This window comes from Enhydra lutris, unplaced genomic scaffold (genome assembly GCF_002288905.1).
Source record: "Enhydra lutris kenyoni isolate GAN:26980312 unplaced genomic scaffold, ASM228890v2 scaffoldscaffold25, whole genome shotgun sequence".
In the NCBI taxonomy this organism is placed as follows: Eukaryota; Metazoa; Chordata; class Mammalia; order Carnivora; family Mustelidae; genus Enhydra; species Enhydra lutris.
Genome location: NW_019154109.1, coordinates 19,607,012 through 19,630,576, shown reverse-complemented (window position 1 = coordinate 19,630,576; position 23,565 = coordinate 19,607,012). Strand labels below are relative to the sequence as shown.

Below are 23,565 nucleotides of genomic sequence, written 5' to 3'. Positions count from 1 at the left end.
ACACAGGACACATCCTTTAAATGAATGCTCAATAAGTGGTTAAGGTGTTAATCTATAATTATAGTAATAGAGAGATAATAAGTAATTTCTACCCTTAGCAATTTTTAGTAGTTTACTTAAACCAAGACTAATGATTGATTCAAAGATTTATGTATGGAATTATTAAAAAATTATTGTGCATCTATCATGAATGAGGAATTACGACAGACACTAGAAACCTAAATGATAAGCAAAAAACAGACACTCTCCACTTCTAGTTTAAGAGGCAAGATAGATATCTCCAAACAGAATGTAAAACTGAATTCTGATTAATACTGTAAGAAATACACAGTGCTGTAAGAATGTGGTAGGGGAGATAAATGTTAGACTAAGAACAGTTCAGCAAAATCCCATCTGATCGACACATTTTTCCTGCGTCTACCATTATCTAACTGACTTTTACCGTTTCTCTTAAGTTGGAAAAATCCCCTGAGGCATTGCTTCCAGAAAGCCGTGGTCAAAACAAAACTCTTCCCCAAGGAAGAAGTTTGGGTGTATAGAGATGGATAAGGCTACCCTGGATCTTCCTTATTCCTCTACTAATGGTTAACATATTGATACTGATAATCTCGTTAGAAAAGTTTAGATACTGTCCCTTTGGGAACACCAGTGAGTCCTTACAACAGTTGAGTTCAATTATTTGTGAAATAATGGAGGCTCAAATCCCCAGGGAGATCACTCACACTCACACACACACACCACACCACGCCACGCCCACCCCTACACCCCATCCAGCTAGGGAGCCGGGATGATCCCGTCAGGCTATTAAAACTTCAACAGGGAGGACACTGGTTTCATCAAACTGTGGAGTGATGATGTCAAAGAAAAACACTTTATTCTAGCTTTACCTCTAGTGGGCTCTTTCTTAAATCCTCTCACGCTGGGAACGCTGTCTCGCCCCGACTCCCATCTATACTCTCCCTGAATGGCACCACTACTTTTAAACTTGTGAATAAGTTTCAGGCCAACAAACGAAGGGGAGAAGTGCGTGGTATTTACTGATTCGGGAATTTTGTTAACAGGAAACTCCTTCTGAGGAACACCTGGCTGGGGTGAAGACAGCCCTCTGCGCTGTACCCCTGCAGACGCCTCACCTGTTCCTGTAGTAGTACTGATGTGCCACGAACGTCGACCGAGCCTGCAGCCGAGCTAACGTGGCCATAGCCTCCAGGCGTCTGCCTGAGCCCGGGTGTTGCTATCGGTCTCCACGGCAACTGGATTAAACCATAAAGCCAGTCCCGGGGGGTTCAACTTTTCGTTTACCCCACTTTTATTTTCCACTCCGTTTCATTTTGCAGAACGCTAGCAAGAAAATTAAGAAATTTTGCGTAGGAAAAAGTTCCTGGGATTCGCCTCTCTTTTTTCTGTGAGTAAAAGGAGGAGATTCGAGGCGCGGAGGGCGGTGTGGGGAGGAGAGGTCATGGTTGCTCCGGGCTTCCGGTTTCCGCCTCCCGTCTCCTTCCGGAAGTTCAGCTCAAAATGCTGAACTGCTTCTGGAAGTCTCTGGTGCTGTGCTAGTTGGAGTCTGTTCTCGGGCCTGAGCCTCGAGGCTAGGCTCCTGGGTGTCGTTAATGTTCGGGGCCGCCGGGCGCCAACCGATCGGAGCTCCAGCCGCCGGGAACAGCTGGTGAGGCTGGCGGCCCTGGGGATGGGAGATCAGGAAAGGGTGTGATGGCCGGAGGCCGCTGGACCTGGGATGGAAGGGGGAGGGAGTTGGGATGGGTGAGCTGAAGACACTTAGGCCTTGCTGTGGCTCCTGCTTGGGATGGAAGCGATTTGAGGAAGGCGTGGAGCTGTGTGCGCTAAAGATTTGTGAAGAGACACAGTGAACGTTTGCTGATTGCCTGACACTCCACGATGTTTTGGGAGTAGAGGTCTCCGTACTTCGAGAGCAGTTCATTTCTTCGTTGATTGTTGACAAGGCTAGGGACAGAAGAATTTCTCTTGATACAGGCCTTATTCCCTCACTTCCCGTTTTTAATTTGCCAGATTATACCAGGTGTCCTGGAAGATCAAATCCCGGTATTCTAGAGTTCTAGAACTTTAGTACTGGAAGAGACCTCTTCACACACTCCCGTTTCTTTCTTTCTTTCCTTTTTTTTTTTTTCTTTTTTTCCCACTGGGAGTGACCTGTTTCTGTTCCTTGAACGTTCCATTTAGTTCAGATGAGATTTGTGTGTTCCCTAAGAACATATAAATGCCAGGATTTGGTTAGGGGTTTGACTATGCCTGCGGTACCACATCACTAGTGCCAGTTTGGAATAATTGCTTTGACTTTTCAAAGTGCATTCACAAATTAATGTGCTTTTTCTTTGGGACAGTCCTGTGATAGGAGATTGTGACGAGCACAGAACATTTAAATGAGTTGCCCCCAATTGCCATGCATATTCTGGAGCTAGAAGCTAGGTTTTGGATTTCTGTTTGAGAACTCTGTGATGCCAGCCCTGTTCTTTCAAGTATAGATAGAACAAGCAGTGAAACAAGTATGCAGATTTCCTACTGTCAATGTCAAACACGAAAGATTGAAAAACAGGTGAACTGTGGCTGAAAAAAATGTATGTCCATTCTTAGATTCTGCAGTGAATGAGACCATGAGACCATGAGGGATTATAGTAGTCTGTGTTCTCAAAGATTTTCTTTGCATCACTTATTGCTAAAAGTTAAGACTATCTTGCCTAAAATGTTTTGAATGAGATTAAATCATTCTGTAGTTCCTTTCATAGTGGGGACAGATTTGGTTATACTTTTAAATTCTCACATTTTCCAGGGAGAAAGCAGGGAGTAGTTTTTTTAAATGAGCTATATTTTTTAAATGGTGTTATATGGCATTAGCATAAAATAAAACCCTTCTCACGTGTTTAGTATTTTTAGTTTTGACAGTCGTATATATTGTGTAATCACCACACAAAACGAGATCCAGGACATTTCCATTACCCCTGAATTCCCTCTCCAGTAATCTAGGAGGTACCTTTCTTAATGTTTACCATCCAGTCAATACCTTGTTAAGGGAGCAAGACAAAATGTGCTGTATAGATTGGTCTGCTCTTACTGTGGTGATACTGATTTGTAGGATAGATGATTATTTAATTAAAAAGTATGACTTCCTGTCCCTTTTACCTTCTACCCAAATTATAGTTAGGTACCTCCATAGGATACAGAGAAACCATCCTTCAATTGTTTTAAAGTGCCTATCTTATTTTCAATTACCAGGATAGAATTCATTCTTTATTATGGCATCAGAGTCTAACATAGCGCCTAGCGCTTAATCAGTGTTTCTGAATGAAATTCTTAAAAATCATCCCTGATTTGCTAGAAAAAACGCTTTACAGAAAACTGGTACCTTGATTTTTCTAGTTTATCTGTACAGCCATCCCATTAATTGGGGATTTCTCCATGGAATTTTCTTTTTTTCCTTCATTGATTAGACATTTGCCATACTATGAGTGTATGTTTTATCCCAGTTATGAAATCCCAGTGCCACTAGGGATGCTACTACTAAGTCATTACTTGATGCCAGGTTTTATGGATGTATATCTCACGTAAATCTTTTGAGATGGATGCTATCAGGTTTTTTTGCATTTTAGAAATGATGGAACAGGAGCAAATATAGTTTGAATAACTAGACCAAATACCATATTTGCAGCATGATTCCGGTATATCTAAAACCAATTCTTAACCATCCTGGCATACATCTAATTTGTCTGAATTCGATACACTATTATAGGAATATATGAACTGTTAAGATGCCCAGATTTGTTAACTAACCTAGAATTCCTGTTATATTTACCCCCCATATTGACTTCAACTTTTCTCCAACGTTGAGGTTAGATTTTCAGTTTTTAGGCACCAAATGGGTAAATAGTAGATGATTTAGCTCTCTTTTAACATTTGTTGAAAAATAGAACTGTTATTTTATTTTGTAATTTATTCCTACTGAAGTCAAGTTTTATACAATTAAATAATAAAAATCCTAAGATTTTGTGTATGTCAGGAAATAAATATACTTTTGTGCAAGTTACTCTTGTAAGTGGTTTATATTATATTTTTATAAAATATTGTTGAGTGTGTCTGTCTCCTTTTCCTGCCTCATCTTTCACATACAATTTTGAAATTAGGGCCCAAAAAGCACAAGTATTTTGGTACTTAAAGTGTAAACCTTCCTTTTAAAATTTGATTCATTTAATGGACAAATCCTTTATAATTTAGATACATTTTTATTACTTTTTATTAGTCAATTTAAAGTCAATTTCTGGTTTGTTTTTAAGATTTTAAAGGTCGAGGTAAACAAATTTTCAAGTAAATCCTTGATAATGAAGATACTGAATCATTATACTGAACTATTAATTTAAATTTATGTGGCTTGCTTTAAAAAAAAAAAAGCCTTAAGAAATAAACTATATTGATTCTGGATCTTTTTTTCTTTTTTCTGAGTTTCATTCCTATTTCATATTTGGATCTTTAGGTCTGAAAAAGTGCAAAGGGGAAAATGTGAATTTTTTTTTTAAAAATAAATGCCTTTTTTCCTTTTTTTTTTTTTTAAGATTTTGTTTATTTGACAAAGAATCATAGAGAGAGAAAGAGAACACAAGCAGGGGGAGTAGGGGAGGGAGATGCAGACTTCCTGCTTAGCAGGGAACCTGATGCAGGACTCTATCCCAGAATCCTGGGATCATGACCCAAGCAGAAGGCAGATGGAGAACGACTAAGCCACCCAGGTGACCCAATAAATGCCTTTTCTTTTGTTTTGTTTTGGTTTTGGGATGTTTCTGTGTTTTATCTTGAGGTCAGTTCCATACTGTCCTATATGTTTGAGTCAGGTTTCTGTTTCAACACTTAGGGATCAAAGCAATGGCCACTGTGATTTTAGCCAAGTAACTCATTAATATTAGTATAGCTTCTTAGCATTTTTACCTGTGGCAGGCTGGAAAGATATTTACCTAGCTAAAAAATTAAGAGTGTCTGGCGTGTTAGTGTGGCAGAAAATTTGAAATCTGAATTGTCTGAATTTTTAGTGAAGTCATACTTTCCCTGTTATTCGTTCATTCATTTAGTCATTCATTGGTCTGTTCATCCAACAGATTTTTTTTAACGTCTGTTATTTTTCAAGCATTATGCTAGATACTTGTAATTAATATTAAGTTGTCTTCATTCTTAGAATTCAGAATGTATTATATATTCAATAAATACTGAATAGTGCCATGTATGAGCAATGAATGAGACTCATCTTGTACATATTAGGAGCTTGCCTAGATGTGCTCTAATATATGCATGTTGACAAGAATTGGAATGAATTATTTTTTAGACACTAAATTATTTTCGTTTTATAGAATTCAACTTTATTTCATTTAGGCAGCTTCATATTCAGTAGTTTACATTTCATAAGTGATTAGAATATAAGAAGTTTTGAATGACTCTTGAAGTCGTTAAGTGAAGTTAAAAACAAGAATGTTTTTCAAATTTAAATAAGAAGTGAGCTTGCTTTATTAAATCACTATTTGGAAAGTAGAATTAACACTTTTTTCTAAAGCCATGTATGATTTCCCCCCCCCTCTAAAATTGCTAATTAAGGACTGCAAGAAAGCTTTCTGGGTGTTTCTGGTGGTAACAAAAGTAACAAAATAGCAGCTGCCCTTAGCACGTCCAGTTGAGCACAAGTCAGTGGAACTTTTGCTCTTGTTATGGGAAATGAGTTTTTCTTTCGTTGAGAACCTGGGACTCTTAACTGGGAAGGATGATTTTCTATCATTTATTTTTTCTTATATCCGTTTATTATCAAGATAGGACTAACTCAGATACACAGGATTAATTTTTTGTTGTTTTTTTAAGATCCTTGGAAATCTTTTAAGAGTGCATGATGAATTTCTTGAAATTGCATGCAAGACTTTTGCAAATGTCTGTTATTCCCCTTCTTCCCATGATTCAGAGTGGTGCAAGAACATGGACCAGATAAGATCTGTGCTTTTGTTATGATATCCTCGGGATTCATAGTGTGGTTCTACTTAAAAGCAAAACGCTTCGGTATTTCAGTGACTACTTTATTTGCGAATAGGGATTGTTGAAAGATGAAATAACTGCTCTCACACAAGTATCCACTGTCATCCCACAGAATCCCTTTGAGGTAGAAATTACACCATTTTTAAGATGAATAAACAGAATCAGAAGATAAGTAATTTGTTCATGGTCCTCTCCTAATGAATATAGTCAAATTTAGCTTCCAAATTCATAAATTTGACTTTAAAGCTAGTGTTCTCTATAGGTTCCTCCCAACTTTTCCCCCCCACCTAGAGAATTCTGTTCCATACGCATTGCTTAGTGTTCATGTAAAGTTATAACTAATTATTTGTATGTTTTGTAATAAGGTACGTTCCCCTACTTCCCTGCTACCTCTTTCAAAAAGAGAGAGAAAAGTTTACTTCTGATTAAACTTCTGGTTTAAATAGGTCAAGGAATTTCAAAACTAGCTTAAATGTTAACATTTAATGTTAGGCTTATTCTGTTTTTCCTAAATGACCTTCTCAAAAATATTTAAAGGAGACAATTCTGTTCATCATTTAATAGGTCACTAAGCTGAGATAAAGACTTATGTTGACAAATATATTTACCACTAAAGAAGGAATTTATAAATTCTCATAAGCAGCAGAAATTTTCATCAAACTTAAAATAATTCTCACAGGTCATATTTGTTCATCATGAAATTTAGCCTTGATATGGCATCTTTAAGGATCACCGTTTGCATGTTTAATCACCCATTGTCGTGATCTATACTATTATGTGTTAATTTTAATTTGTACTTTTATGACCAAACTCCTTTCTTAAGTAAAAGCTAACATGAATATCGAGACATGTAATTCCAAGACTATTTTCTTAAGTTTATGACCAGTCATAGTGTACATTTATCATCATAACTCTTGACTTGGTTCTGCTCATACATTGTTTAATTGTACATATTGAGTTTTTAATCCTATAGAAACTAAGACAGAAATGACTGTTTCCTTAAATTTTTGAAAGCCAGTTAAGCTGTTGTATTTAGCAGCACTTAACTTTGTTTTAGCATTCCACTGCTGGAGTTACTTAACTTTGTAGAAGAAATAGTCTGTGTTTTACAGAGATGAAGATGAGAATTTTACCATGTACTAGGTGATAAGGAATATTTGATTTCTTTTTCCTTATCTAGATATTTGACAGTTGTAGTCAATTACCCTATTTGTTACATCTGAAAGATTTTTGTTTGTCTTTTAATGAACTTGGGTTTCTTCAGTAGACATACATATCTGTCATTTATTATGTAATTATATTTATCAGTGTCCAGGCAAGGAAATTGTTCCCTAATTCTTCTGTAGATGCTATATTTTATCCTCTTAGGAATAGTAGTTACTGCTAAGAGAATCTTCAAAAAGTAATAGTTGTCTAGAGAGTAGTTAGCTGTTAGTTATTGGGAGGGATCAGTTTTGGGAGGCTTTCTTGGGTATCATCTGCTCTGCCCCGCCTTTACATTGTTGACTGATATTTGAGAGTCCCTGGTTTGTCAGTTAACTGCCAGTCCTTTGGGAACAAATGAACATTAAGTTTGGACTAAGAGCTTCCTAGGTCTTTTTCTTGAACCAGAAACATTACGTAATGTAATACCACCTACACAAAACCAAAATGCTTATCTACTCAAGTCATTTCCTTTTACAAAATCCAACTTTACATAGATAGTGGGACTGTAATCTAATTCTATTCTTTTGGAGTATTTTAAGAAAACTGTTAGTTAATGGTTATCTTAGATATCATACCCAACCAGACTATTCTCAAAAGGTATCATTTCCATTGAATTCCAAATGAAGAGAAATTGTTTCATAAATGTGACTATTATTCAAATTAACCAAGTGGTAATTCACTGAATTTTATTGTAATTTAAACTTTACAACTACGAATGCTTAACGTAGGTTTTTAGAAAGAAAGCTATATATTTCCAGGTTTTCTCTTCAATAGGAAAGATCTTATTTAAGAAAATATCTTGAAGATAAAGTGTTTCCATTCAATAATCTTCAGCATAACTACCAAGGAAGTAAATGAGCTGTTGATCATGCGATGTCTCTTACAGTGACTTTATTTCTGTGAGGCCAGTTGATGTCAGTTTTCCCTAGAGATACAAGTGAAGCCACTTGACTGACTGACTATAATATTACTGGCTCATTAACAGGGGTTTTGGCTTGCAGAAGTCTGGTTAGTTGAAACTGAAGGGGAAAAGGTGATTTGAATTCTGAGTAGCACTTAGTTAAATGTATTTTTTTTCTGTTTTTTTTTTTAATGGGGTTTTTAAGAAGTCTCTCTCTCCTTTTTTTTTTTTTTTTTTTTTTTTTTGAGGTTGGGAGGGTAGAGAGAAAATCTCAAGCAGGCTCCCCATCCAGCACAGAGCCAGACACGGGGCTCGATCTCACAACTCTGAGATCAAGACCTGAGCCAAAACCAAGAGGCAGACCTTAACCAACCAACCCACCCAGGTGCCCCAAAAAGTCTTTTTAAAGTAATTCTTTTACTTGATTGATAGTCCTATCTGATTCCTATTTGAGTAGCCTCATGGAATAAATTAGGTTCTTCTGGTTGAAAGTTTTTTGAGATACTTTATCTTCTTAAAAAAATATATAAAATCAACTAAGGTGACAAATTTAATGATGTTATAAAGAAGTCTTGCTTACATTCTTAGTAATACTGTCAGTTATATTTTCTTAAGCTATGTTTATTACAGCAGTACTTTTTAAATGAAATTAATTGAAGATAAATTTCAATGGATTGAATCTAATTACTGACCTTTATCTAACATTAGGACCGCCTCATTTTCCTTTCTAAAGTAAAGCGCTAGATTTTAACTTTCAAAGTAACCTGCAATTTTAGGTGGAGATTCTATTCATGCTTTAAGTTAATTTCACATTAATATTTAGATCTAGTCATTCATCTCTGATAAGAAAACTGAATCTTAGAAAAGTTAAGTTACTTGAGAACCAGGTAATACTGAGTCCTTTTTTAGATAAAGGATCTTTATTAAAATACTTGTTAAACTGCTTTCCAGTGAATTTTATTAAAGGTGCAATATTATATTCAGAGATAATAGGTCTTTCAGACTGCATTTCTTCCAAAGAAATATTATTAAAGGAAATGAGCAATATATTGTAATAAAAGGAAAACAAAAAGGTGATTATTACTGTAGAGGTAATGGAGAAAAGACCCATTTGGATTATCAGTGTAGTCAGATTTGTAGCCCTTCTTTTGGCTTAATGCTAATTCCTATGTGACACATATTTCTTATACTCAAATAAATGCAAAGTCCTGAAACCTGAGTAATATATAGGACCCTTTTAGTGGTTCTCCAGAGTTTATTTAAAATACATATTTGAATCACCACATTTTTTAAAAATGTGTGTCCATACAGGTTTTTATTCATTCAGAATGCTGAAGGAGATCTGGGAAATACAAACCGACATTAAATGAACAACTGTGTTCATTTAGTTAATTGGTCACAGTGTACATTTTATTGATGGCTACAGCACTGGTTCTTCAGATTCAGCGTACCTTCACCACTTTACTGCCCTGTGCCTTATTTTTGTTCAGGTCTCCCATTCCCTTCTTCTGTTCAGAAGAATATAAAGCCTAACTGTGAGTCATTTGCCTTACATAGATGTGTATTAAATCTGTCTGAACAATTAAAATAGTATCACCTGCTGCTCCATCACTCAAAAACAAAAATGCAGACTGGACACTGGAATTGTGTAGCTCTAGAATGCTGTTCTTGGCTATAGTTAAGTTGGGCATTCAGGCTCTAGAACCAGGCTGCTGGAGTCTGAAATCTGTTTCTACCCTTTCCCAGGTGTGTCACTTCGGGCAAATGGCCCTTAATGTTTCTGTCTCTGTGTATCTCATATACAACCTTATAGAGTTATGCAATGAGATGAGCTAATGCATATAAAACACTTAAAATGGGCCTAGCATATAGTAAGTACTTGTGTTAGAAGCTGTATGTGTGTGTATATCATCTTACGTAGTAAATCCAGTTGAATCACAATGTGTGTGTGTTCTCAGGTTGTTAAAATGAAAAGACAAAGTTAAAAGTTATTATAGGGAACTTGCAGATGCCTAAAATTATAGATTGTAGAGACTATATAAACCAGGAGTCAGCCAACTGTGGCCAGCCATCACTTGGTTTTGTAAATAAAATTTTATTAGAACATAGCCATACCCGTTCATTTATGCCTTGCCTAGGGCTACTTTCCCCTTACAGTGGCTAAAGTTGGATGGTTATGATAGAGACCTAATGGACTGCAGAGCCTAAAATGTTTACTGTTTGGCCTTTTACAGAAAACTGTGCCCACCCCTGCTATACACTTAGAAATTATATAGACATCTCTAGTTGAGAATATTTTGCTCCATGTTCCTAGAACTCAGAAATGATTGTTAATGATCTTTGTGAGAAAGATACAAAATCAGAATTTTGGGCGCTCCATCACCAACTGATGTAGAATCTTTGGGAGCTGGGTTTAGAAAGGTCAGTATAATTTGTAGAAGTTCCTAAAGAATGCTTAATATCTATCCTAGCTGATAAGTAGATAAATTTTTCACTGGTAACATACATAGTTCAATGGGTTTTGTTTGTTTAAAAAAAAAAAAAAAGCTGAGAGACTGTCTCAGAATGAATTATAAGAAAAATGATGGGCCATTTTAGACCAGTGAAGCTCCAGTTTGAATAAGAACATAGTTTCTGCTTGACTGAGTTACGAGATTAGTGTGGCCTAATTATAGGCCTAGTATCTGGTTAAAGTCTTTTTTTTTTTTTTTTTGCACATATTACAAATCTTGAAAGTACTTGTCAGTCTTTCCATCTCCCTCATGTTTCATGGTAGTGACTGGGTAGAGCATGTGGTGAGTCGTGAATTATACAACTTCCTTTTTCATTTAGAAATCGTAGGGAGATGTGGGCGTTTGGAGGAAGGATTGAGAAAGTTCTGTATCTATTGGAGGAAAACTAAGAAAAGGGAAGGAGTAGACTAATGAACAATGATTTAAGCAGAAATAACTTTTCCATAATTAACACAGTAAAAATATGAAATTACTGGGATATTTCACTGCTGATACTATGCTTACTGTATCTTGAAATAATTCCCATTTTTAATGAAAGAACTTACACAAGAAAAAGGAGCTTAAAAATGAGTCAGAATACTTAAAACTATTAAGTAGCTTTTAATTTAAAAAATTAAGTAGCTTTTAAACATTTCTTTATAATAACTATTAATTTTACACTTAGAGTGAATTGTCTGCTATAATAAACTAGGTTAATACAGTTAACACTATTTTCGTTATTTTTTTTCCTTTCTTTAAAAATGTAGGCATTTCAGTCGAACCATGGAAGAACTGGTTCATGATCTTGTCTCTGCTTTGGAGGAGAGCTCAGAGCAAGCTCGAGGTGGATTTGCTGAAACAGGCGATCATTCTCGAAGTATGTCTTGTCCTCTGAAACGCCAGGCAAGGAAAAGGAGAGGGAGAAAACGAAGGTCGTATAATGTTCATCACCCATGGGAGCCTGGCCACTGCTTAAGTGAAGGCACGGATTCTAGTTTAGAGGAACCAAGCAAGGACTACAGAGAAAATCACAATAATAATAAAAAAGATCATAGTGACTCTGATGACCAAATGTTAGTGGCTAAGCGCAGGCCATCATCAAACTTAAACAATAATGTACGAGGAAAAAGACCTCTGTGGCACGAATCGGATTTTGCTGTGGACAACCTTGGGAACAGAACTCTGCGCAGAAGGAGAAAGGTAAAACGCATGGCAGTTGACCTCCCACAGGACATCTCTAACAAACGGACAATGACCCAGCCCCTTGAAGGTTGTAGAGATCAGGACATGGACAATGACAGAGCTTACCAATATCAAGAGTTTACCAAGAACAAAGTCAAAAAAAGGAAATTGAAAATAATTAGACAAGGGCCAAAAATCCAAGATGAAGGAGTAGTTTTAGAAAGTGAGGAAATAAGCCAGACCAGTAAGGACAAAATGGACTATGAAGAGCAAAAGGTCTCAGATGAACTCATGAGTGAAAGGTGACTTTTATATTCTCTATGTATAAAAATATGTGTCTCTGTTGTTTGTGCTTGAATGTGTTTTATATTTTCATTCTGTTTTAAAATAATTATAAATTATACTAATAAAAAGTATAATAATAGTGATATTACTGTTTAACCATAGTTATATTTCCTTATAACTTACAATGTTTAGTACAAAACAAAATTGCTTATTTGATTTACACGAAGTCTTTTGATTATGTTGTAAAAACTTAATTTTCAGCTATAGAGGAAAGGAAATGGTTTTTCAATGGGAATGAATGTGCTTTTGAATAACAGCACATTTGTAACTCTTAGAATTGGATTTATGATTATTTATTTGTTTAATTATAGAGCTTTAGCCTTTGGTGCTTTTTAGTGTCACAGTTCATCAGTTTATTTTGATTTTTGAGAATCAAAAGTTGATACCACTTAACTGTGTATTATTTGATATTTTAAGAGGTCTGTAGATTGCTGAGAATTCTGACGATTTATGGATTATAAAAATTTATAGTCTAGAAACACTTGATCTTGTCATTAGACAAATGAGAAAAGCAATGATCCTTTGGCAGCTAGTCTAATCTGTTTATTCTAGAAAGCAGGTATACACCACAATGATAATTGTTAAGTACTATTTTGACAGCGTCAAAAGGTAAGTGATCATTTTTCTTTTACATAGAACTAATGCTACTGCAGGAAATGAGAAAGTATTGAAACTGTTCATCCTTTTAGGTGTCTTCTTCAAACCAAACACAGAACTATGATCCAGGAAAAAAAAAAAAAAAAAAAAAAAAGCGGGTCCTTTATTACGGATGGTTTGCTGTTTATATAATTTTTCTGAAGAAGTAAAAATTGCTCAAAATTAAAAAAAAAAATGTTTCAGGAAAGCTTTGAAAAGTTTATGATACCTGCTTTTCTTCCCCCAAAGTTGGCATTTTTATACCAGAATGAAAATTATTTGTATGGTAGTGTTGGGCCATTGTGACTGAGGACCACATAGCTTGACTTGAAAGTGATTATTTTGCTCAGTGGTGGGGAGGGAAGGTGTGTGGGAGTGAAGATAAGTGTCCGTTTCTCGATTATTTACAGATTACCTATTTTTTGGATTGATCCTCCAAGCCCTTACTTTATTGATGTCTGCCTTTTATTGACAGACACCTACCCTGGAAGAAAAAGGAGATAAAACTCTCTTCATTTTTCTTCATCGTAAAAAATATTTGAGTATCCATTAACCATGATCAGGCTACCAGCAGGCAAGTTTTCAAAGAGGATGTTTTCACTCCAGAATAATTTTTAGAAATATTTTTTATTTTATTGGTATTTTTTTTAGGTTTATTTATTTATTTTAGCACACACTGGGGAGGGGGGAGGAGAAGGAGAGGGAGAGAGAATCTTAAGCTCTGTGCAGAGCGTGGAGCCTGACTCAGGGCTCAGTCTTACCCCCAAGGTCATGACCTGAACCGAGACCAAGAGTCGGACACTTAACTGACTACACCACCCAGGTGCACCTTCTTTTATTTTTAAACTTAGCTGTGTAACTATTTTTAGTGTCACCTAGAGTTAGATGCATATTCCTTTTGTGGGAAGATTACTAAATACGACAGACCCTGTGGCCTACAGCCCCATAGTTTGGAATAGCGCGGATAAACAAACAATGAAAAGGAAGTGTGCTGAGCAGAAAGTACTGGTTAAGGAGGGCTTTCTGTAGATGCTGAGGTTCAAGCAAGCAATGAGTGGTGTTCAGATAGTGCATGAGGGAGGGAAATGATGTTCCTGGGTACAGGGAGCAGCTGGTGCGAGGTCATGGATCGTGAAGCAAAGTGACGTATCTGGGAAAGTACTTAGAATTGATGACTACTGGAACAAAATGGAGGTTGGGCCGCAGCAGTAGGCATGTCTTGAAGGCCTTGTGTGCTGTGGCAGTTTGGGTTTCATCCTGTAAGTAATGGAAGCCAGTGAAGAATTTTTAATAATGAAGAAACTCAGATTTATATTTTCTCAAGGAACATGATCTCAGTAACAATGTCTTATTTAGCTTTGACCTCAAATCCATCCTTAGGTGAGGGGTGAATTAGGCAGGGATAGTAGAGGGGAAGGAAATAGGAGAGCAGTTTTAAAAGTTGGAATCAATGGAAAGTTGACTGTGTTTGGGACGGTGAATGAAAAAGAGGATACTCAGATAATGTGTTGGTTTCAAGAATAAAAAATACAGGAAATGAGCAGATTGGGACTAGTATACAAATGGTAATTTGACGACAATTTGTGGAATGTATCAGGCTAAAAAAGAAAAGTGGGATGAGTTGTCCTTGGAGATAAGCCATAATGGTTGTCAGATGCCGAACATGAAAAGCCTTGCTTCCATAGAAGTTCTTGTTCTGATTTATTGAACGTGCTAGCAACTGCATGATGTACTTGGAGCAACTAGCTACATGTCAGGTGAAATGTAAATAAGGAAACATTGTTTAAAACACGTGTTTAAAGATCCCAGATGAAGACAAGGATCATTAAGGACTAAGCCATTCTTAGAGGGGGACGTCTGTTCCTTCTCTCTTTAAGAAGAGTAAATAAGATAAAGACACAGAGGGAGGCAAATGGTAAGAGACTCTTAAATATAGGGAACAAACTGAGGGTTATTTGAGAGGAGGTTGGGGGGACATCATTGGGTGATAAGCGTTAGGGAGGGCACTCAGTGTAATGAGCACTGGTGTTCTGTGCAGCTGATGAACCACTAAATTCTAACCCTAAAACTAAAAATACACTACATGTTAACTAACTTGAATTTTAATAAAATCTAAGGAAAAAAAATAGGTAGAAGATTGGGATATGAGTTGGAAAAAGAACATAAATAAAAGGACCAGAGATGGAGATGGGAAGAATTTAGGTAGGACTCATCCATACAGAGCCTTGAAATCCATATTTTAGATTTTTAATAGGAAACATTTTATTATTTTATTTAATTTATATGCATATATAAATTAAATCTATATATCCATAGACACGTGCATGTTTTATAAACTTTTTCTTATAGAATACTTTTGGATTTATAAAAAAGTTGCGAACATAGTGCAGAGAGTTTCTGTATATCCTGTTCCCATATATCCTGTACCCAGTCTCCATTACTGTTAATATAATACATTACTCTGATACAGTGGTCAGAATTAATAAGCCAGTGTTGATGCATTATTAACAGAAGTCAGTACTTTATTAAAATTTCCTTGTTTTTCTTTAATGTCCTTTTTTGGTTCTAGGATCCCATCCAGGATGTCATAATATTTTTAGTCTGCAAGTTACATTTGTAAACAATGAGTCAGGTTGTATGTAGAATATTAAAAGAGGTAAATCTGAACTCAGAAATTAGAAAATCATTGTACCCCCCCCTCAAAAAAAGTACATAGTTGCATATCTCACAGTTGTTTATCTGTAAATCTGAACTCTGAAAACTGTGAAAAACTAACTCATTTGTGGCCCAACCTAGCTTGACCTGGATTTAATGTGCATATTCCTTCATTTATTTAGGAAAAAATATATTAATAAGTTTGATTCTGGAGTGCTACCCCAGGCCCCTATGAGGGATTTTGGAACATACCTTTCCAAAATTTGAAAAATTGTGAATTTTAAAATCATGCTGCCTCAAGGATTTCAGAAAAAGAATTGTGACTCAAGGTATGCAGGATAAGGCCGTATATTTGGGTTGTATTGAACAAGCAGACAGGAAAGCACTATGCCATAGTCACAGAAGAGGAAAAAAAAATTAACAGTAGTTTGGACAGCTAAACAGCGAAAGGATGAAGTTTCCAAAGTGTTTTTGACACTCGGACATCACTGTGCATAGGAGAGCATGCGTGTTTGTAAATAAGAAATTACAGATGTGATTGTCTTAAGAAAGTATTCTTTCCTTAATGCTTGTGCAGTCTAGGATGCTTGATACGTTCTCCTAATATGAAGAAAGTTAAAGAAAAAGGTACTAACTTGGGAAAATGTGCCATTTAATGAATCCTTATACTTTTTTATTTTTAAAAATCAAGTAATTGAAATGATATTTTATATTCAGAAAACATAGGGATTTAGATCTCATCTATGATTTTAGTCCTGAACTCTCAATTTAAATATTTTAAAAATGGATAATTTTTAAACAGATTAGTTTTGTTTAGTAAGTCAGGTTACAGGGATGTACTTGTTAACGAGAAAAGTGTTATAAAATTCACCTGGGGAGCTTCCTGATTGGTTAAAATTAAGAATTGCTGGAAGAAGAGAGTATATGAGAATCTTTAAAGAATGTTGTCAATTTTCTTTAGAGGCCAAGCTTCTTATTAGATGATCTGGTTTTTGTGGGGTTTTTTTTGTTTTTTTTTTTAACTAACTAGATTTTCATTTACACATGGCTTGTGTTAAAACTAATAGTGATGGTTCATGTCAATCGAATATCTGCTATTTGTTTTAATTTGTATGTAAAATACGACTTTGTATCATACTCGAACTTCTATGGAAGTATGGAGAAACTGTTATTTGTTATACACCCCCTCCCTAATATTGGCAGTATTCCATAGTTTGGTCTTGCTCAGAGAGATTTTTAACTTCGATTTAATGGATTGTTACCATTGTAAACTTTTTTCTTCCTTGCCAGGTAATAGCGTTGTTGTGAATTCTTAAATAATGTCTTTTCCTGAATATTTGCAAATGTGGTCATGAAAAGTAATTTCATCCCGGGCCCTTGTATTTCATGTGCTGAAGAAAGGCTTAGCCTGCTTTTGATTGAGACTTTCCCCATTTTATTGAGCGGTGGTGTTCGGGGCTTGGACTGAATTGCACGACATAAGAAAGGAGCAGTGAGCATTTGATGAAAGCAGATAATAAAATGCATCAATTGTGACAGCCCCTCGTTGCAGTCACATCTGGCTTACTGTCAGGGTCCCATTAGATGCCTGTGGTTTTATGTGCCAAAAATAATATGCTCTGTAGTTAATGGAACCAGAATATTTGCAGTTTGATTAAAAAAAAAAATCATCTTATTTTCTTTCAGATCTTTGTCAGGCTTAAGTTTCATCTCTGAGCTGCCATGTCTCTTTAAAATTTTACGACTGAGAGATCAATTGTTCTTTTGATCTGTTTTGTTTTTTTTCCCCCCTTTTCCCTTACTCCAGTGACTCCAGCAGTCTCAGCAGCACTGATGCTGGCTTATTTACCAATGATGAGGGAAGACAAGGTACTGAAATGCTTATTCTTTTTTTTTTAATTCCTTCGGGGAAAATGTCTTCATTTTAAAGTTGTGCTTGTTACTAGTTACTTCCTAAGTTGATGACGGCAATCCGCTCACCTCACACATACCTACTTAGTGGACTGGGCTTTAGTTCTTTTTTTTTTCTTTTTTCCCCTAAAGATTTTTTTATCTGTTTGATGGACAGAGATCACAAGTAGGCAGAGAGGCAGGCAGAGAGAGGGGGAAGCAGGCTCCCTGTTGAGCAGAGATCCCGATGTGGTCCTCCATCCCAGGACCCCAGGATCACGACCCGAGCCGAAGGCAGAAGCTTCAACTCACTGAGCCACCCAGGTGCCCCTTTAGTTCTTTTTGATACTAGGAAGGGTATCCTGTCTTCCTAACCTAAAGTAATCGATTATCTCCAAAAGCTAGTATGTGGAGCTAATAATATTAAGGGAGGATTATCTTCCTTAAGAAAGCTTTGCATACCTCAGTCTTTACAATTTTGTCTCTTCTCAAGTTCACAAGACACTGGTTCTGATTCTCCACCTGATTCCAAATGCATTTAATACTGTTTAAGCATTAATAAAGGTGGATTTACAAGTCATTTGTCATTTTTATTTAGCCGTGACATTTATTCATCCTCCCTAGTTTATAAGTAATTAGACAGTTTTCATGAATTCAATATTGTAAACTGTCACACAGTCCTGTCTTACAACTTCGATCTTTTACATCTTTGAAGTTCCCTGAAGCTTTTCACAATTTTGGAGGGTATTATTTTAAAACTACCTATTAGGGAAGAAAGTAGAAAAAACCTTAATAAGAGGACAGGAGGCACTCTACAAATGTTATCTGCCTTTCTTGAGAATCTTTAGAGGAAAGCAATAAGTTCTAAGGGGGAAAAAAAACCCCAAGATTTATAGTTTTAAATTATAGTCTAATGATAGGAAGAAAAAAAAGAAATGATGGCCACTTAGGCTTTTTTTTTCCCCATAGTCTGTTCGTTCCTCTTGGTAGGAATAAAATAAATGATCATTCATTTTGGCTTACTTAGAAACCCATATATATTCTGTTTTAAAGACCATAGACTTTGTAAAGTTAAGAGACTTTGCTGAAATATGCTAGAACCTCAGAGCTCAGAGTGAATTTGACTACCTTGATAATATACCCAAATTCTTGTTTAATAAATGAGCCTGCTCAAAATTACTACAAATGTTGCATTTCGTAATGAAAGGAAATGAAAAAACTTTTGGCCAAGCCTGTCCATATTTGAAAAGCTTCAAGTGGTTTAAGATAATATACCAGCATTTATTATGAGCTTATTATGTTTTACATTTCTAAGTGCTTTTTTTTTCCCCCCATTCAGTTTACTTTAGATTTTATATTATTCTTAAGAAAACCCTGGGAGATTCTTTTTTGGGAGGTATGGTGAAACCTATAGGCTCATAGAGTCGAGCTGCCTTCCCCAGTGTCGCAGAACACTGCAATTCTCACTGGTCTGACTGACTTCAGAACTCAGGTTCTTAATCTTTAGCTGTTTGATCTCCCTATTAAGAACAAAGTTGTGTATCACATCAAAAATAAAATAACCTCATTTTTTCTGTAATAACATCTCAAATGGAGTTAAGATCTAGGGTTAATTAGTTTAAAGTGACTCCCTTTTCTTGTACCTATACCTGTTCTAGGAAATTTTAATTTAATTCTCAGTAAAAGTACTAAATATTTATGTGCTTTATAAAGTAACTTTTTTAAAAAAATTAATTTTTATTAAATCCTCAATTGAAATAAACTGGTGGCTTTGGTTTTCCAAATGCTTTAAACTTTTCACTCCCCCGTAACTTGAAGTACGGCTCTTTCCCATAAAGCCATTTCCAGTTGAAGTTTTGGGTTTTTTCTAATGTGCTTTTAAAAATGTTTGTAGAAAGAGATTTTGGAAATCAGAAATCTCTTTCTGTAAAAGGGGAAACTTTATGGCAATTGTGATGACCCTCTTAAAAACCAGTGTTAGAATCATGAAGACTCTACAAACAAGTCTTCCTAAGAATCTTCTTATGCCTTCTTCTGTATTTTCCCCCCTTATCCCTGTTCTAAAAACAAACTACTCTTGATTCACATTTTGTTTTAAAAACAAAATACTATCGATTCACCAGTACATTTTGAACTGAATTTGAAATGGATCATTTCTCCGTGGTTGCACTCGTGGATATTCCCAAAAGTTCAACTTACTATGGATAGTGTTTTGCTTTAAAAATACCTTGCTTGTCATAGTCCAGTATAGTTTCTTTGTAAACTCTGTGGTATTGTCACTTTTCATTTAAAATCAACTTTTTCACAACTATTACTTAATGAACTTAATCAGATTAATTTCATTTAGTCACATCTGTTCATGATGGTTTCCCCTTTTACACTCCATACAAATCATGAAATTAAGCAAATTTTATACCATTATCAGCTGCAGAGAACGGGTTCTATAGTTTTATACTTTTAATTCTCTGTAGGAGATTAAGGCTTGTTTTTCTTTAATTTGGAAAAAGTAACTTAAATGGAGTTCTCTATAGTTTTTGCCTTAGAATTAACCAGTATTACGGTTTTTCACATTTTTTAATTGGTTCTAAAACATAACAGCTTATGTTTTTGTTGATGGCAGTTCTTGTTGTGGTATTAAAAAACTTTTTTGTGAAGCTCTGGTGTAGAATAAGTTTTCTGTATTGATTATGTAAATGGTTAACAGATAAAATACAGGATCCCCAGTTAAATTTAATTTTTAGATATATAATAAATAATTTTTTAATATAAGTGTGCCCCATGCAGTATTTAGACATATTAAAAATTTTGTGCAGGTATTATATATTTATATGAAAAATCCTTTTTCTGAAATTCAGATTTAATTGCTATCTTGCATTTTTTAAATCTGATAACTCTGTGTATTTGGATAATAAAACTGAATCTTTGGGGGATTTCTTGTATTTGCACAGGTGACGATGAGCAGAGTGACTGGTTTTATGAGAAGGAATCAGGTGGAGCGTGTGGCATCACTGGAGTTGTGCCCTGGTGGGAAAAGGAAGATCCTACTGAGCTAGACAAAAATTTACCAGATCCTGTCTTTGAAAGTATCTTAACTGGTTCTTTCCCTCTAATGTCGCATCCGGGAAGAAGAGGTCAGTAGCACTTGCTGACTGCTGAATATGGTGGACTTAGAGTGCATCTAGGAATATCCACTGAAAGAGGATAGGCTAAAATGGAAATGAAAGCGTCTTAGCACAAGATCCTATAAAGACATAACGTCAGATAGTAATTCATCTACTGTATTAATCACGCATTCTAATTATTAGAAAGGTTGACTTGCCTCCTTGCTAGGACCATTGTGAAAATGTTGAAATGTTATAAAGGTAAATTAGGAGGAAAGAAAAGCCCTGAATAATACCCTAATTCTTAAATAATCCATAGTTAGGTGCTAACCTCATTAGAGCCCTTCCGGGCGTTGCTTCAGATCTGCTAAGTGTGTTTTGCATTTTCCCCACTACTCTTCAGGATGTTTCCTTCCTCAGACTTATTTTGAATTCTGTACAGATAGGAACAATGATCATAGAATCTCCTAAATTGAGGACTTTGATTTTCCAGGTTTTCAAGCTAGACTCAGTCGCCTTCATGGAATGCCTTCCAAGAACATTAAAAAATCAGGAGGGACCACAACTTCAATGGTAGGCATGCTTTTTTGTTTAATTGTCATGTTTGGAAATGTATCCATTTCTATGGAATAAAAAGCCACATCCTCATCCTTTATTCATATTCTAATGTTATACTTAAAAATAATCCATTTTTTTGTAGGCTACAAACTGGACCAGTGAGATTCCCCTATAAACCAAATCTTCTAATGCTAATAAATTAGTTACGTTTTGAACATCTGGGGAATGGCATTCGAGGGAACCTGGCTCCTGTCCTCTTCCCCTGGAGGAATATCATTGAAGTGAGAGCCTCTTTGATGAAAAGATGGGGCTGTTTTTGCTGGAGGACTGGTATTCTTCCTTTAGTCAGAAGTGAACGTGGTTGGGGAGGCTTTCTAGGGATCTAGGTTGGCCCAGGGTGGGTAGAACTACTGTAAATTTTATATATTTTTCTCTTTTATGATTTTTTTTTTACATTGAATCCATTTATGTATTACTTGCTTTGCCAAAATGCTAACAAAAGCTAGAAAATGGAAAACTTCCAGATCTCACATAAGTATTAATGTTTATATTGTGACTGGTTAAGAACCAATTTTTACATATCTGACTGTTGTAAATAAACATGATGCATTGACATTTATGGCTCATTTTTAGAGAAGTCTTATATAACCAGCATTATTTAATATATTTGCATTTTACTCAGGGTATTTTAACAAGGGCTAAGATGAGTAGTAGGTAAGGTTGATAATCTTTACTAGAATTTCTGTTTTGTTCAGTTTGCTTTCTACTTGGAAAATCTGCTCTGTATTGCAAACCCATTGTACTTTATAGTATAGTGTTCATTGTACTACAAAAAGATCATCCTAGTTTTAAGCTAACCACAGTGATGACTAGTCTGTGCTAGTAGAATCATTTGCTATTACTTTTTAAATTATCTGCTTTGTCTGATACCTAAAACCACTCAGAATTATCATTTTGGCTTTGAGCTTATAGAAATCATGTGAAAGCTGGTATTTCAACTAATACTGTATGCCTCTGAGTCATATTGTCCTGTTTAAAAGTGAGACCTGCTTACGTACCCTTGGCAGACCATACGTGTCAACCGTGAGTGTCAGAAATACTGCATGAGCTCGTTTTCACAAGCAGAGGGGAAAATGTAACATTTCTATTGATGGTATAATTTAGACACTCTACAACATTCAGACCATTTGAATTCTTCAAAATGGTATATTAAAATGATGAGTATTTTTTATTAAGTTCCAATCATTGATGAAAACTGTGATTTAATACATGTATTTTTATATTGTTGTATGGATTAATTGTTAATTCAGCATTTAATGGCTAACTTCAATAATGATGATTGGGAAAGAAACTTAAAGTTGACATTTCTTTTACCTAAAGGTATTACAATCTGAAAGATTTCAGAAAATGTATTAAGCAGAAAGTATGTGACATCTTTTAGATTGCTTGTCTAAACTGGAGAGCTTAAATTTGATAAAGTGCAACTTTGAGTATCTTTACCTTTGCATATTTAAAGTGATATTTTAGAGGTACAATAATGTGGTGTTTGCTCATTGTAAGTAAGCTTTTTTGTGCTATGTCCTTTGGAGTAAAAAAATCATGATTTTCTTTTTCTGAATTACATAAATGCTTTTATTTTATTTTGTATAATGACTGTCTTTGAGATCTGAATAAGTCACTTTAAAACCTTGGCCTATGAACTTTGCCTTACCAATCATGAATCTAGATGAATGCTATCTAGTTCTTGGTTCAGTTTTACCTATTTTTATTTTTGGTTCACTGCTTGCTTGAGCATAGCTGGGATTTGTAGCCCATTTTCTAGGCTTACTGCAATCTCACCGTGGTATTTTATAGAAGCTATTACATCTGATAGGCTAGCTTCATGGTATTGATGATACATGGCTTAACCATAGTAAAAGCTGCCGTCCCTCTCTAAATTGTAAAAAGGTGATTAAGTTTCACTTGATGGAGATATACTATATATGTGTGTTTATCATGGAACTAGTGCATTAGGCCATAAACTGTCTTCCTGGTCTACATTTTCTTGTATTCAAATTTTACTGAAGACAATGGGCTCCTTCAGGTTTTCTTTCTTTCAACCCTGAATTGTCCTTGTTTGGATTTTTAAGTACTGTAATTTTTTTTTTTTTTCAATAAAATATCTGACTTGGACAAGAAAGGTAAGAGTTCCAATTTGTGCTGATATTCTTAAATTCCTGCGAAGTGTTGTTGTTGTTATTGTTGTTGCTCATACTGTCTAGACTGTATGTAACAGTCTAGTCTTAAAAATCATAATCTCCCAGAATGGTCATATTTAAACAGTACCCATGACATCAAGGAATAAGAATGAAATTTAACTCCTTAGATTATCACACTGGAAAGCCAGATTACTTTGAAGAGACATTAATTTTCTGAGTAAAGTCAAACACATGTAGCTACAACCCATGAAACCCAATGGCAACAAAAGTTTTCTTTCTCGAACGCAGATGAATAATGACTACACAGATTTAGTGATTATCTTTGAAGGAAATGAGAGAAGAACCTTTTATACTGAAATATAAATGGA

General features: G+C 35.4%; 2 protein-coding genes across 4 annotated transcripts in view; one reads left to right on the top strand and one right to left on the bottom strand.

Annotated features, from left to right (window-relative positions):
- Window positions 1-1,285, bottom strand: part of LOC111151113 (spermatogenesis associated 17) — a 182,653-nt gene extending 181,368 nt beyond the window's left edge. Inside the window, exon 1 of the mRNA XM_022508896.1 lies at window positions 1,134-1,285. Coding sequence (XP_022364604.1) covers window positions 1,134-1,201 — 68 coding nt within the window. The 5' untranslated portion in view covers window positions 1,202-1,285. The remainder of the gene's footprint in view (window positions 1-1,133) is intronic.
- Window position 1,286: 1 nt separating this feature from the next.
- LOC111151111 (G-patch domain containing 2) overlaps window positions 1,287-23,565 on the top strand; it is a 175,009-nt gene continuing 152,730 nt past the window's right edge. For 2 of the 3 annotated variants that reach the window (XR_002640839.1, XM_022508894.1), the window contains exons 1-5: window positions 1,534-1,666; window positions 11,400-12,116; window positions 17,258-17,319; window positions 20,289-20,471; window positions 20,935-21,014. Coding sequence is in view for 2 of the 3 variants with exons in the window: in XM_022508894.1 (XP_022364602.1) it covers window positions 1,611-1,666; window positions 11,400-12,116; window positions 17,258-17,319; window positions 20,289-20,471; window positions 20,935-21,014 (1,098 nt within the window). In the remaining variant the exon portion in view is untranslated. Of the gene's footprint in view, window positions 1,667-11,399; window positions 12,117-17,257; window positions 17,320-20,288; window positions 20,472-20,934; window positions 21,015-21,141; window positions 23,371-23,565 lie in introns of those variants that run through there. The other variant, XM_022508895.1, reaches the window with a different exon arrangement.